At 38.5% G+C, this 13,282-nt stretch overlaps 1 protein-coding gene across 2 annotated transcripts; it reads left to right on the forward strand.

Annotated features, from left to right (window-relative positions):
* Nucleotides 1-36: 36 nt before the first annotated feature.
* On the forward strand, nucleotides 37-12,060 carry ufd1l (ubiquitin recognition factor in ER associated degradation 1). 2 transcript variants are annotated; one of them, XM_061898929.1, is made up of 12 exons: nucleotides 37-194; nucleotides 2,179-2,311; nucleotides 6,190-6,222; nucleotides 6,307-6,428; nucleotides 9,973-10,103; nucleotides 10,348-10,420; nucleotides 10,694-10,762; nucleotides 10,842-10,910; nucleotides 10,979-11,029; nucleotides 11,102-11,190; nucleotides 11,294-11,378; nucleotides 11,478-12,060. In XM_061898929.1, the coding sequence occupies exons 1-12, from the start codon at nucleotides 186-188 to the stop codon at nucleotides 11,550-11,552; spliced, it is 939 nt and encodes a 312-aa protein (XP_061754913.1). In that variant the 5' UTR covers nucleotides 37-185; the 3' UTR covers nucleotides 11,553-12,060. The 2 variants fall into 2 exon arrangements, with proteins under 2 accessions (XP_061754913.1, XP_061754922.1); XM_061898938.1 differs by lacking the exon at nucleotides 37-194 and adding an exon at nucleotides 1,824-1,981.
* The last annotated feature ends 1,222 nt before the right edge of the window (nucleotides 12,061-13,282 follow it).

Consider the following 13,282-nt stretch of genomic DNA (forward strand, 5'->3'; position numbering starts at 1 on the left):
GATAAATGAATTTTGTGTCACCAGGCAGAATTGAAACTGTAAATCCCGCCCCCTAGTCTGCACACCTCACTAATAGTCCCGCCCGGTTTCTTCCTCTCAGGAAGTGCATGACATCGTGCACGCGCATAGATTGTTGACAGTGAAGAGTACCGGACGAACCTCGAGTTCCTGTTTTGTTGCAGGAAATGTCGCAGGTACGTGTTTTTTTAATTCTAATTATGAAATGTTTATGTTGCTAAGATGTAATATCACCATATAGTATACAAAGATTGAGCAAAGATCTAAATGCGAAAACCACAAACTATGTCTCCGCTTATAATACACGGGACAGCAATGGCGTCAGTAAGTATAAAGATCCACACCAGATATAGGAAAATGGAACATGAGATGTGCTGTCCAGAAGGAAAACGGCCGCTTGCGCTTCTGAAGTTAGTCCAAGATTGGCCTGCAATGCCCTCCATCTTGAATACGCCGGACTAATAATTATTCGACTTTTGGCTCTTTGTTTGTTTGGGCGTACAGCGTCTTTCGTTTCTTCCTCGAATTTCCTATTTTTTGGGTGTTTTAGCGGCGCATGTGGGTGTTTTGCATCCGTGCTTTGCTGAAAACAACTTCGCGCAGTGCACGCGCTTCACTACATATTGCATCAGCCAATGAGGAGGCTCCTTCGTGGGTTCCGCTCCCCCCTCCTTTCTTTAAATCCTGTGATTGGATCTTTAAAAGGTTGCCCCATAGACACGAATAATTCGGCCGCCATCTTGAAGTGGTGATGAGGAGCCTAAACCAGTGGTTCTCAACCTTTTTTCAGTGACGTACCCCCTGTGAACATTTATTTTAATTCAAGTACCCCTTAATCAGAGCAAAGCGTTTTTGGTTGGAAAAAAAGAGATAAAGAAGTAAAATACAGCACTATGTCTTCAGTTTCTGATTAATTAAATTGTATAACAGTGCAAAATATTCCTCATTTGTAGTGGTCTTTCTTGAACTATTTGGAAAAAAAGATGTAAAAATAACTAAAAACTTGTTGAAAAATAAACAAGTGATTCAATTATAAATAAAACAAATCTACACATATAAGCAATCATCAACATAAAGTGCCCTCTGTGAGGATTATAATAGAGATCCATCTGGATTCATTAACTTAATCATAAACATTTATTCACAAAAAAATAAGTCTTTAACATCAATATTTATGGAACATGTCCATATAGTATGCGCCTGCCTTGAATTACTGCCGGGTCAAACTCGCTTCCCAAAATAATTAGCGCATGCCTGGTGAAACCCGTAATGTCACGAGTGACACTTCCCCTGTCATCATTTTCAAGATGGAGGAGGCTGATTTCAGTACCGGTAATTTGAAATTGCATAAAGGGAAGAAGATTAAGAGCTATTCAGTTGGAATTTAAGGTCCAGGCTTACGTAACACTCAAATTTTTACTGCATACCTTTGGTAAGTGCCGGAGTGAGAAGAGGTTTTGAAATAATTAGCGCATGCTTACTTTTACCACATGCCTTTGGCAAGCGCAGGAGTGAGAAGAGGTTTTAAAATAATTAGCGCCCCGACGCAATTTAAGGAAATACGGTGTGTGTGTGTGTGTGTGTTTATATATCTATATATAGATATACATGTAATATATATATATATATATATATATATATATATATATATATATATATATATATATATATATATATATATATATATATATATATATATATATATATATATATATATATATATATATATATATATATATATATATATATATATATATATATATATAAAAGCCTACATCAAATGTTTTAAATGAGACATCACGATTGGTTGGATTCACATACGTCATCCAGCGTACTTCCGGTATGAGCAGACAACAACAGAGAGGAGCGAAACGGCTCGTGTGTAAATGTTAAAATAGCGTAACAGAAGCTTGTATTTTTCTTTTGGCGTGTTCAAGAGAACAAAGACAAACACGTCGATATGGTAAGCAACACTTGCTTTCATCTACAACCACTGACGAAGCCGTCAAAATGTAACAAAAGTCGACGCTGTTGAGCTAGCTGCTGCCAAACAACACAGAGAATCACGCACCGTCATCATGAAACTTAACATTAACAAATCATGTGTTTATTCCTGTCCAACATGTTCTGCTTCATAACACATTGGGTTTTCTTTTACAGTTTTCTTTCCACGTCTTCGACCACCCAATGTCTCGCGGGTTTCAGAACCGCTTTTCCACCCAGTACCGCTGCTACTCGGTGTCGATGCTGGCTGGCCCGAATGACCGCTCTGATGTGGAGAAAGGAGGCAAAAGTAAGCTGGAATAATGTAAATTAAAATATGTAGAACTGTCAACAAACTAAGAAACATATTCCGTGTCATCACTCGTAATTTTTCTGGTGCAGTTCTCCAGTGGTTTACTTCTTGTATAAATGGGAAAACTATTAAAGGCCTCCTGAAACCCACTACTACCCACCACGCAGTCTGATAGTTTATATATCAATGATGAAATATTAACATTGCGACAAATGCCAATACGGCCTCTGTAGTTTACTAAATTACAATTTTTTATTTCCCGGGAGTTTCTTCTTCGAAACGTTGTGTAATGATGACGTGTACGCAAGACGTCACGGGTTTTTAGGAAGTATGAGCGTTCAATTAATATTGGAGAAGTCACAGTAGAAAGATGGAGTTGGGAAGCTTTAGCCTTTAGTCACACAAACACACGGTGATTCCTTGTTGAAAATTCCTGGAGGTGAAACGTTCCTATGGATCAGAGCGCGGTCAAGAGAACATGAATCCAGACCAAATGTCAACCAGCAGGTTTCGGTGAGAAAATTGTGGTTAAAAAGTCAGTTGTAACTGGAGAAAAGCTGAGCTTGTGCCGTCCATAGCTGCCGTCAACTCCCCTGAGACGCTGCGCGTCAATACACCCGTGGAGACACCCTTCCGACTATCAGGTAATATTAAACTCACTAAAACACTAGCAACACAATAGAAAGATAAGGGATTTCCCAGAATTAACCTAGTTAATGTGTCTAAAACATTTTTATATATATATATTTTTTTTCTAGTCCGTCGCTATCAATATCCTCAAACACAAATCTTTTATCCTTGCTCAAATTAATGGGGAAATTGTCGTTTTCTCGGTCCTAATAGCACTTTTTAATGAAGGCTCCCATTAAAAACAATGTGAATATGTGAGGAGCCATCAAACGTGTGACGTCATCGTCTGCGACTTCCGGTAGAGGCAGGGCTTTTTTTCTCTTAGCACCGAAAGTTGCAAACTTTATGGTGGATGTTTTCTACTAGCCTTTAAAGGCCTACTGAATGAGATTTTCTTATTTAAACGGGGATAGCAGGTCCATTCTATGTGTCATACTTGATCATTTCGCGATATTGTAATATTTATGATGAAAGGATTTAGTAGGGACGGCGTGGCGCAGTGGGGAGAGTGGCCGTGCGCAACCCGAGCGTCCCTGGTTCAATTCCCACCTAGTACCAACCTCGTCACGTCCGTTGTGTCCTGAGCAAGACACTTCACCCTTGCTCCTGATGGGTGCTGGTTGGCGCCTTGCATGGCAGCTCCCTCCGTCAGTGTGTGAATGTGTGTGTGAATGGGTAAATGTGGAAGTAGTGTCAAAGCGCTTTGAGTACCTTGAAGGTAGAAAAGCGCTATAAAAGTACAACCCATTTATCATTTAGAGAACACCGACGATAAATTTCGCAACTTTTGGTCGCTAATATAAAATCCTTACCTGTACCGGAAGTCGCAGACGATGACGTCACCCGTGTGAGGGCTCCTCACATTGTTTATAATGGGAGCTTCCAACAAAAAGAGCTATTCGGACCGAGAAAACGACAATTTGCCCATTAATTTGAGCGAGGATGAAAGATTCGTGGCTGAGATTATTGATAGCGAAGGACGAGAAAGAAAAAAAAAAGTTAAAAAAAATAAAAGGCAATTGCATTGTGAGCGATTTCAGATGTTTTTAGACACATTTACTAGGATAATTCTGGAAGATACCTTATCTGCTTATTGTTTTAATAGTGTTTTAGTGAGATTTTAAAGATTGTAAAGACATACCTCGAGGTCGGATGGCTGCGGTAAACACGCAGTGACTCAGAGAGAAGCCGAGGAGCCAAGCTCACAACTGCCTTTTTTGACATGACAGCTGCTGCAGGACGACGAATAATCCATTGATGTCTCCGGTAAGATATATATCACAATTTCCAAAAACATGCTGGTTGACGTACAGAAAACATGTTCGCTTCACCGCTCCGCTTCACAACAAAAAAAGAAACACCGGCTGCGTCTCGGTGCTAAAGACAGCTGCAATCCACCCCTTTCCACCAACTGCATTGTTCTTTATAGTCTCCATTATTAAATTACAGTGCAAAAGATTCAGCAACACAGATGTCCAAAATACTGCGTAATTACGCCATGAACAGAGACGACTTTTAGCTGTGTTTGGTGCAGCGCTATTTCTTTACAGTCTGTGACGTTACGCGTCATATTCCGCAACGTTTTCAACAAGAAACTCGCAAGAAATTTAAAATTGCAATGCAGTAAACTAAAAAGGCCGTATTGGCATGTGTTGCAATGTTAATATTTCATCATTGATGTATAAACTATCAGACTGCGTGGTCGGTAGTAGTGGGTTTCAGTTGGCCTTTAATGTTGCTTTTAATGATGTAATAATGTCCATTGTGTCCAACCTGTCATGTGGTGTGGCCCAAGGTTCAGTTCTGGGGCCTGCTTTATTTTTGTTGTATCTGATGCCGCTTGGGAGGTTGATCAGTCGTTTTAAAAATGTTTCTTATCATTTCTATGCTGATGATATTTAACTCCTTCAATGATTCAGAGTTTCACTTTTTATCTGAGTATCCTGTATTAAAAACTGGTTGCCCTCAAATTTCCTCCAGATAAATTCAAACAAATTCTGATAATTGATTAAAAAAAAGATCCCCCTGATCAAGAACTCCCTTGGTGCTTTAAGTGCATCTGCTAAAAGCAGCCTCAGAAACCTTGGGGGCTGTGTTGGATCAGTCCATGTCTTTGGAGGGTCACTGTCAACTGACCAAAAACTGTTTTTATTCTCTCAAAAATATTTCTAAAGTGAGAAATTTGTGGTTAAAATTGGATCTGGAAATTATCATTCACGTGTTCATTTCATCTCGCATTGACTATTGCAATTCTCTTTTCACCCTTTTCAACAAGTCAACGCTAAAGAGACTTCAGACTGTACAAAATGCGACTGCTAGACTTTTGACCCAGAACAGCCCATATCCATCCATTTTCTACCGCTTATTCCCTTTTGGGGTCACGGGGGGCGCTGGCACGTATCTCAGCTACAATCGGGCGGAAGGCGGGGTACACCCTGGACAAGTCGCCACCTCATCGCAGGGCCAACACAGATAGACAGACAACATTCACACTCACATTCACACACTAGGGCCAATTTAGTGTTGCCAATCAACCTATCCCCAGGTGCATGTCTTTGGAAGTGGGAGGAAGCTGGAGTACCCAGAGGGAACCCACACAGTCACGGGGAGAACATGCAAGCTCCACACAGAAAGATCCCGAGCCTGGATTTGAACCCAGGACTGCAAGACCTTCATATTGTGAGGCAGACGCACTAACCCCTCTTCCACCGTGACTACAGCCCATATCACCCCCGTTTTATACAGTCTCTATTTACTTCCAGTCAAATCCCGCATTGAGTTTAAAATTTTAGTTCTAAAATTTCATGCGTTGCATGGTGGGGCCCCTCAGTACATCACTGACTTAATATGCCCCTACTCTTTATGGCGCCTTTGGTTTTCAGGCCAGGCTCTTCTAAAGATCCCGAACACTCGTTTTAAAACCCGTGGAGACCTAGCATTCCTCCTAACTCCTCACAGCGCCCAGACTCTGGAACACTTTGCACCAGTCCTTTCGTGATCTTGACTGTGTTGAAACTTTAAGACACATTTGAAAACTTCTGTTTATATTAAAGCTTTTAGTTAATGCACCTTTTAACTATAATTTTTAATCCACTTTGTATCCTTTTTATTGTTGCCCCTATTGTTTTGAATTGAATTGTTGTTTTACTTTATATTTTGTACAGCGCTTTGTGATTTTATCTGTGAAAAGCACTTTATAAATAAAATGTACTTACTTACTAATTTGGCTTATTTGTTTCCCTCAGTTATAATGCCACCTTCAGCACTTGACCAACTCAGTAAGTGCACATCTACTCAGAAAAACTCTCTCATTACCTTTTCCCCCTAATTCCTAACTCTCCTTGTGTTGTCCACCTGCTCAGGTAGACTTAACATCACCTATCCTATGCTATTCAAGCTGACCAACAAGAACTCCGATCGAATGACACACTGTGGGGTTCTGGAGTTTGTGGCCGATGAGGGAATCTGCTACTTGCCACACTGGGTGAGAAACACATTTGTCATAAAAACCGAACCTTAAAAGGAATATGTTTCCTTCTAGCGTACCTGTCAACCCTCCCGTTTTCTCAGAGAAACGGTTCCTTTATATTTTTTTATTTCCATGTACGGCAGAAACTCGGCCTGGGCTTAAAAAAATAGATTTACAAAATTTTTCCAATTTTTCTCTCTTTTTCTAAAAGAAACAATCAATCGATTTCCTTTATTTAATCAGGTAAATACTCATTTAAATTAAAATCTATTTTTTACAAGAGCAACCCGACAAAGAGGGCGGCACATACAAAGTTACAATAATAATTACAACAAGACAGAAAAATACAGAACAACAGCAGTCTTACCACAACAGGTCAAAAATTATTTAAAACGATTAAGTAATCATTCAATTTAAAAGCAAGTACATTTCCCAAGAGAACTGGTATCTCAATCTTTTAAAATGTACTTAAACTCCTCCAAAGCGATCAATTCTACCAATGAATACAAATGACAGAGATAATTCAAAACATGTTTTGCTTTTCTTTGATCAAAACTAGTAGTTTGAAATGATATTGCATACACTGCATCTTATTTCATCTTTGCAAAATTCTCATTTGTATAATGTTATTATTTTTAGACCACATATAAATTGGACCTTTTTATGCAATCATTATCAAATGACTAAATTAAGAGCTTCCTCTGGCAGGCACTACTTCTGCTTGAATAAAATACTCACGCAAACAAAAATGTAGCATTGTACATTGCATGCAAATAAATAATAATCTTCAACATTGAGATTAATGAAGTGCAAACTTAAAACGTAGCATTGCACATTGCATGCAAATCAATAAAGATACCAATAATCATTAAGTAGTAATAAAGTTTAATCAGATGAATAAAATGCAAGCCTAAAACTTATGTTTTGATTATAAGTTTACTGTAAATAAAATTATAGTATTGTACATTGCATGCAAATAATCAGGTAAAACATTGAGATGACACTGTATTTTTAGTTGGTGGATAAACACAGACTTTTCCTTGAAGTATCCTGGGTTCCTGTGTAGTGTGTACTGATGTTAAAGACATTTCATTACACATGTAAAATATAACTATATAGATGTTCAAATGCTATATAAATCCATGAGTTTTGCAGCTGCACTCCTGCGTAGTAGTCGTTCTGTGCATTGTTTTCCTTTCTAATCATACTGTACATAGTACCTTGTGTAAATTATTTCACCACAGTAAGCTGCTTATTAGGTGGAATGTGTTGTTGCGGTCTTGTAGTCTTGTAAAGGGTTGCGTTTCCTCTCAGTTCGATGCTGGAATAACTTTGTTGTTCTGCTGCCTTTTAAAATAAATTTTGCAGTGGCAGCCACTTGTTTCACGCCTTTTGCCACAAATCTAAAGCATTGTCATCTGCACCCTGGACAAGTTGCCACCTCATCGTAGGGCCAGAGAACTTTTTTTTATTTTTCATTAATTTTTCATTATAAGTAATTGATAGTGATGCTTTAGAATAGAATAGCATATAATAGAATGCCTTTTATTGTCACTATACTCAGGTACAATAAGTTAAAAAGCAACTCCAGCATTAGTGCGACAGTCTACAAATATGCAAAACATAGAAAGGAAAGAAAAGAAAAATAGTGCAAAAGGAGGTAATGTGCACAGTCGAGTCCTGAGAACGAATGTTCTGAATGTGGTGTTTAAATATTATACTACAAAGCCTGTTTCGTTATGAAATTGTGTTAGATGTAAAAAACGGAATACAATGATTTTCTAATAATTTTCAACCCATATACAGATGAATATGCTACAAAGAACATATATGATGTTCAAACTGATAAACATTTTTTTTTGAAAATAATTAACTTTATAATTTGATGCCAGCAACACCTGACAAAGAAGTTGGGAAAAAGTGGCAATAAATACTGATAAAGTTGAGGAATGCTCATCAAACACTTATTTGGAACATCCCACAGGTGTTGGGAACAGGGGGGTCCCATGATTGTGTATAAAAACAGCTTCCCAAAAAATGCTCAGTCTTTCACAAGAAAGGATGGGGCGAGGTACACACCTTTGTGCACAACTGTGTGAGCAAATAGTTAAAACAGTTTAAGAACAATGTTTCTCAAAGGGCAATTGCAAGAAATTTAGGGATTTCAACATCTACGGTCCATAATATCCTCAAAAGGTTCAGAAAATCTGAAGAAATCACTCCACATAAGCGGCATGGCCGGAAACCAACATTGAATGACAGTGAACTTCGATCCCTCAGCACTGTATCAAAAAACGACATCAATCTTTAAAGGATATCACCACCTGGGCTCAGGAACACTTCAGAAAACCACTGTCACTAAATACAGGTCGTTGCTACATCTGTAAGTGCAAGTTAAAGCTTTACTATGCAAAGCGAAAGCCATTTACCAACAAGATCCAGAAACGCTGCCAGCTTCTCTGGGCCCGAGATCATCTAAGATGGACTGATGCAAAGTGGAAAGGTGTTCTGTGGTCTGAGTCCACATTTCAAATTGTTTTTGGAAATATTCAACATTGTGTCATCCGGACCAAAGGGGAAGCGAACCATCCAGACTGTTATCGACGCAAAGTTCAAAAGCCAGCATCTGTGTTGGTATGGGGGTGCATTAGTGCCCAAGTCATGGGTAACTTACACATCTGTGAAAGCACCATTAATGCTGAAAGGTACATACAGGTTTTGGAACAACATATGCTGCCATCTAAGCGCCGTCTTTTTCATGGACGCCCCTGCTTATTTCAGCAAGACAATGCCAAGCCACATTCAGCACGTGTTACAACAACGTGGCTTCGTAAAAAAAGAGTGCGGTACTTTCCTGGCCCGCCTGCAGTCCAGACCTTTCTCCCATCGAAAATATGTGGCGCATTATGAAGCGTAAAATACAACAGCGGAGACCCCGGACTGTTGAACGACTGAAGCTCTACATAAAACAAGAACGGGAAAGAAGTCCACTTTTAAAGCTTCAACATTCTGTTTCCTCAGTGCCCAAACGTTAATTGAGTGTTTTTTAAAAGAAAAGGTGATGTTACACAGTGGTGAACATGCCCTTTCCCGATTACTTTGGCACGTGTTGCAGCCATGAAATTCTAAGTTAATTATTATTTGCAAAAAAAAAAATAAAGTTTATGAGTTTGAATATCAAATATCTTGTCTTTGTAGTGCATTCAATTGAATATGGGTTGAAAAGGATTTGCAACTCATTTATACAGAAGCATTCAGACTGTGGGTGGAAAGTAAAAATTTCATGGTAAAAGTGTAATTTTTTACATCAAGTCGCATCAAGTGACTCAATCAAATCGATCCATATTATTTTACGCTACATCATGTAGAGATGTTAACAGCATTAGTTGAAGGGTTATTTTGATAGTGGTCCATGGGGTTGGTTTCCCTGTTACTGTTATTTCAAGGAAATGTATTTTATTTTCAAATGCAAATGTTGACATGTATGCCTTTCACTAGATCTAATATTTTTCAATGGCACTATAAGATATTGATTGACATGATCTACATACCCCCACAGATGATGCAGAATCTGCTGCTGGAGGAAGGTGGTCTGGTCCAGGTGGAGAGTGTAAACCTTATGGTGGCCACCTACTCAAAGTTTCAGCCACAGAGTCCCGACTTTTTGGACATTACAAACCCAAAAGCAGTGTAAGGAAAAAAGCCGTGTGGGACAAACCCCGATTATTTACTTTTTACTTTTTTTAAATTGATCTCAACTCTGTACACTGCTGCTGGAATTTTAATTTTTCTGAAGGAACTCCCCTGAAGGAATCAATAAAGTACTATCTATCTATCTATCTATCTATCTATCTATCTATCTATCTATCTATCTATCTATCTATCTATCTAAAACGGATCCCTTTGACATGATAATGTAATAACTCGTTTTCAGGCTGGAGAATGCTTTGCGGAACTTTGCCTGCTTAACCACTGGTGATGTCATAGCCATCAACTACAACGAAAAGGTAGAACGTTGAATTCACCAACTTGCTTAGTTTTTGTACAATGACGTTACCGCCACCATACCTGCTTTTTACACAATAATGACCGTGTTCTTAGTCATTTTCAGTGGATAGTAAATCTTTGCTACTGTACCAGCTGTACACTGACTACTCTGAAATATATCAAAGTTCTATTTATAAATCATTGACTCTTGAGAAGATATCATTTGAAAAATGGCTGCTGAAATATGAGTGTTCTTTGAAGCCCGACCACTAACAAGAACAAACGTATTCCAGATTTATGAGCTGCGAGTAATGGAGACCAAGCCTGATAAAGCAGTATCCATTATTGAGTGTGACATGAATGTAAGTATTTCTCCATGTGCAGTATTTTTTTTCAATGTTGTGCCACATGTAACACTTCAATGTGTCGTCACTCACACAGGTGGATTTTGATGCTCCGTTGGGTTACAAAGAACCTGAGCGCCGGCCTCAGAACCACGAAGAACCAACCGTGAGGCTCACGTTTAAATCGTTTATTTTTGTGCTCTGAGCTCCTCATTAATTGTTTTATCGCTACAGGAGGAAGAGGCAGATCCAAGCAGTTACTTTGACATGGATCTAGGATTTAGAGTAAGTAGTTGTTAATAATGAAAATGAGATGTCGTCATGTAGTTACATGATCACACTGAGTCGACTCTACAGGCTTTCACCGGCTCTGGCAATCGTTTGGATGGTAAAACAAAAGGGATTGAGCCCAGCCCATTTCCTCTAACCGCCAACGACATTAAAAGGTTAAATAAACCATGTTCAATATTTACTGTCCACTTGAACAATTGAATACAGGAGCTGTATCAAAAGATAGCTAGACATTTTTGTTCTTATCTTGCCATACAGAGGTATTCCCAACTATGAGTTCAAAGTCGGCAGAATCACCTTCATCAGAAACTCAAGGCCACAGCCGCGGAAGATGCTTGATGATGTAAGTCCATGTGTTTAATATTTCCCTAAAAAACAATTAATGTCATCACTTTCTTTACTCTCCAAGTCATGTGCCCGCTATTAAAACTATTTTTCTCAGGATGACGCCATGAACAGATTCATCGCCTTTTCCGGAGAAGGACAATTATTACGCAAGAAAGGAAGAAAGCCATGATGAGTTCCAACAGGACTTCTTTCAAATGCGCGTACACACACACACACACAAATATTGTCACTTAACACTTGTAGAGGGAAAGCATTCTTTCAGGTGCACAGGGATGTTGTGTTTACCATCACTTTTGAAATTGCAGTTCTGTGGAGTTGGGCTAAATGGCGTGTTAAAACTGGCAGTCATATTTCTGCTCAATGAAAGCTCCATAATTTAAAGCCAGTGCTTGGTTTGGATTCTCTTAGCAAAACATGACCAAGGTTAATTTATGAAGCATCATTATTTGGATTTGAAAGTTTACTTGACCTATTTTTATTATAATTATTAATTTGGAGAAAAAAAATCATTCCACTTCCAACATGCTGTTCCCATTATGACTTATTATTGTAAGAAAATGGTTGCAAAATTTGTGGACCTAGTTTTTTGATAATAATAATGGCAAAATGTTTTTTTTGAGACATTGTAGGGATTATTTGGATTATTTATAGATAAATAAATGATTGTTGCAAATAAAGTGAGTGTTTGTGTTGTTCATTAAGCACACCATGAAAAACAAAACATGTCCATACACAGCAGTTTATATTCAACTGTTAAAAATAGCGGTACTTTTGCAATAATGTGACATAGTTTCTCAATATATAGTACACGTTGATACCACACAAGTTTTTTTTCTGGATGTTATGTCTAACAAAAGTAATCCACAGAATCTCTACTTTTTGGACATTGCAAACCCTGCGTTATTCTTTAGTTCATAGTTCTTTATTCTTCTGTTCCCTGTTCAAACTGTAAAATGCCACAAGACCCATTGCCTTGACACGTGTGTTGTAATCACGTGACTTAGAGACACATCTGGGCACTTCTGGATTTCAGGCGATGGTTCTAAACCCCATTGGGCTGTTTGTTTACCTGCATACATGCAGATTTACGCTCATTTTGAAAGGTTTGAAAGAGGCAAAATATTTAAAATCGGATAGACTGGATTATTACATCCTTAAGAAAAATATATTTTTCAAATATTTAAACTATCATTACCAAGAGCTAGGTTACTGCTACCGTACGTCACTTGACACGGTATTTATAAAAGAAAAGATCGGAGGCACATCATATATTTACTTTTGAGGGGTCAACAAATGAAGCCTATGTCCGTGAAAGACAAAGTTGGATTTATACGTGCATTGCTCAGTACCGTATTTGACTGACATAACGAGGTCTTTTCTGCTGTGATCGTGAATACATTGAGAAAAAGGATACATTTTAAGTCGATTTCCTGCTACAATTAGTCCCGTCTCCAATTCATGTCTGCTGTTGATTTTATGCTGTAAAGTTTATATTTTATCGCATTATTTAGCTGTACATACAGTGGGGCAAAAAAGTATTTAGTCAGCCACCGATTGTGCAAGTTCTCCCGACGTGGTGAGTTTATACCAAAAAGTTCTATTTTGGTTTCATCTGAGCATATGACATTCTCCCAATCCTCTGCTGTATCATCCATGTATCCATTTTGGTATAAACTCAACTCGTCGTGTTTGGAGGAAGAAGAATACTGAGTTGCATCTCAAGAACACCATACCTACTGAAAAGCTTGGGGGTGGAAACATCATGCTTTGGGGCTGTTTTTCTGCTAAAGGGACAGGACGATTGATCCGTGTTAAGGAAAGAATGAATGGGGCCGTGTATCGTGAGATTTTGAGCCAAAACCTCCTTCCATCAGTGAGAGCTTTGAATGGCTGACCAAA

This window comes from Nerophis ophidion, linkage group LG01 (genome assembly GCF_033978795.1).
Source record: "Nerophis ophidion isolate RoL-2023_Sa linkage group LG01, RoL_Noph_v1.0, whole genome shotgun sequence".
Lineage (NCBI taxonomy): Eukaryota > Metazoa > Chordata > Actinopteri > Syngnathiformes > Syngnathidae > Nerophis > Nerophis ophidion.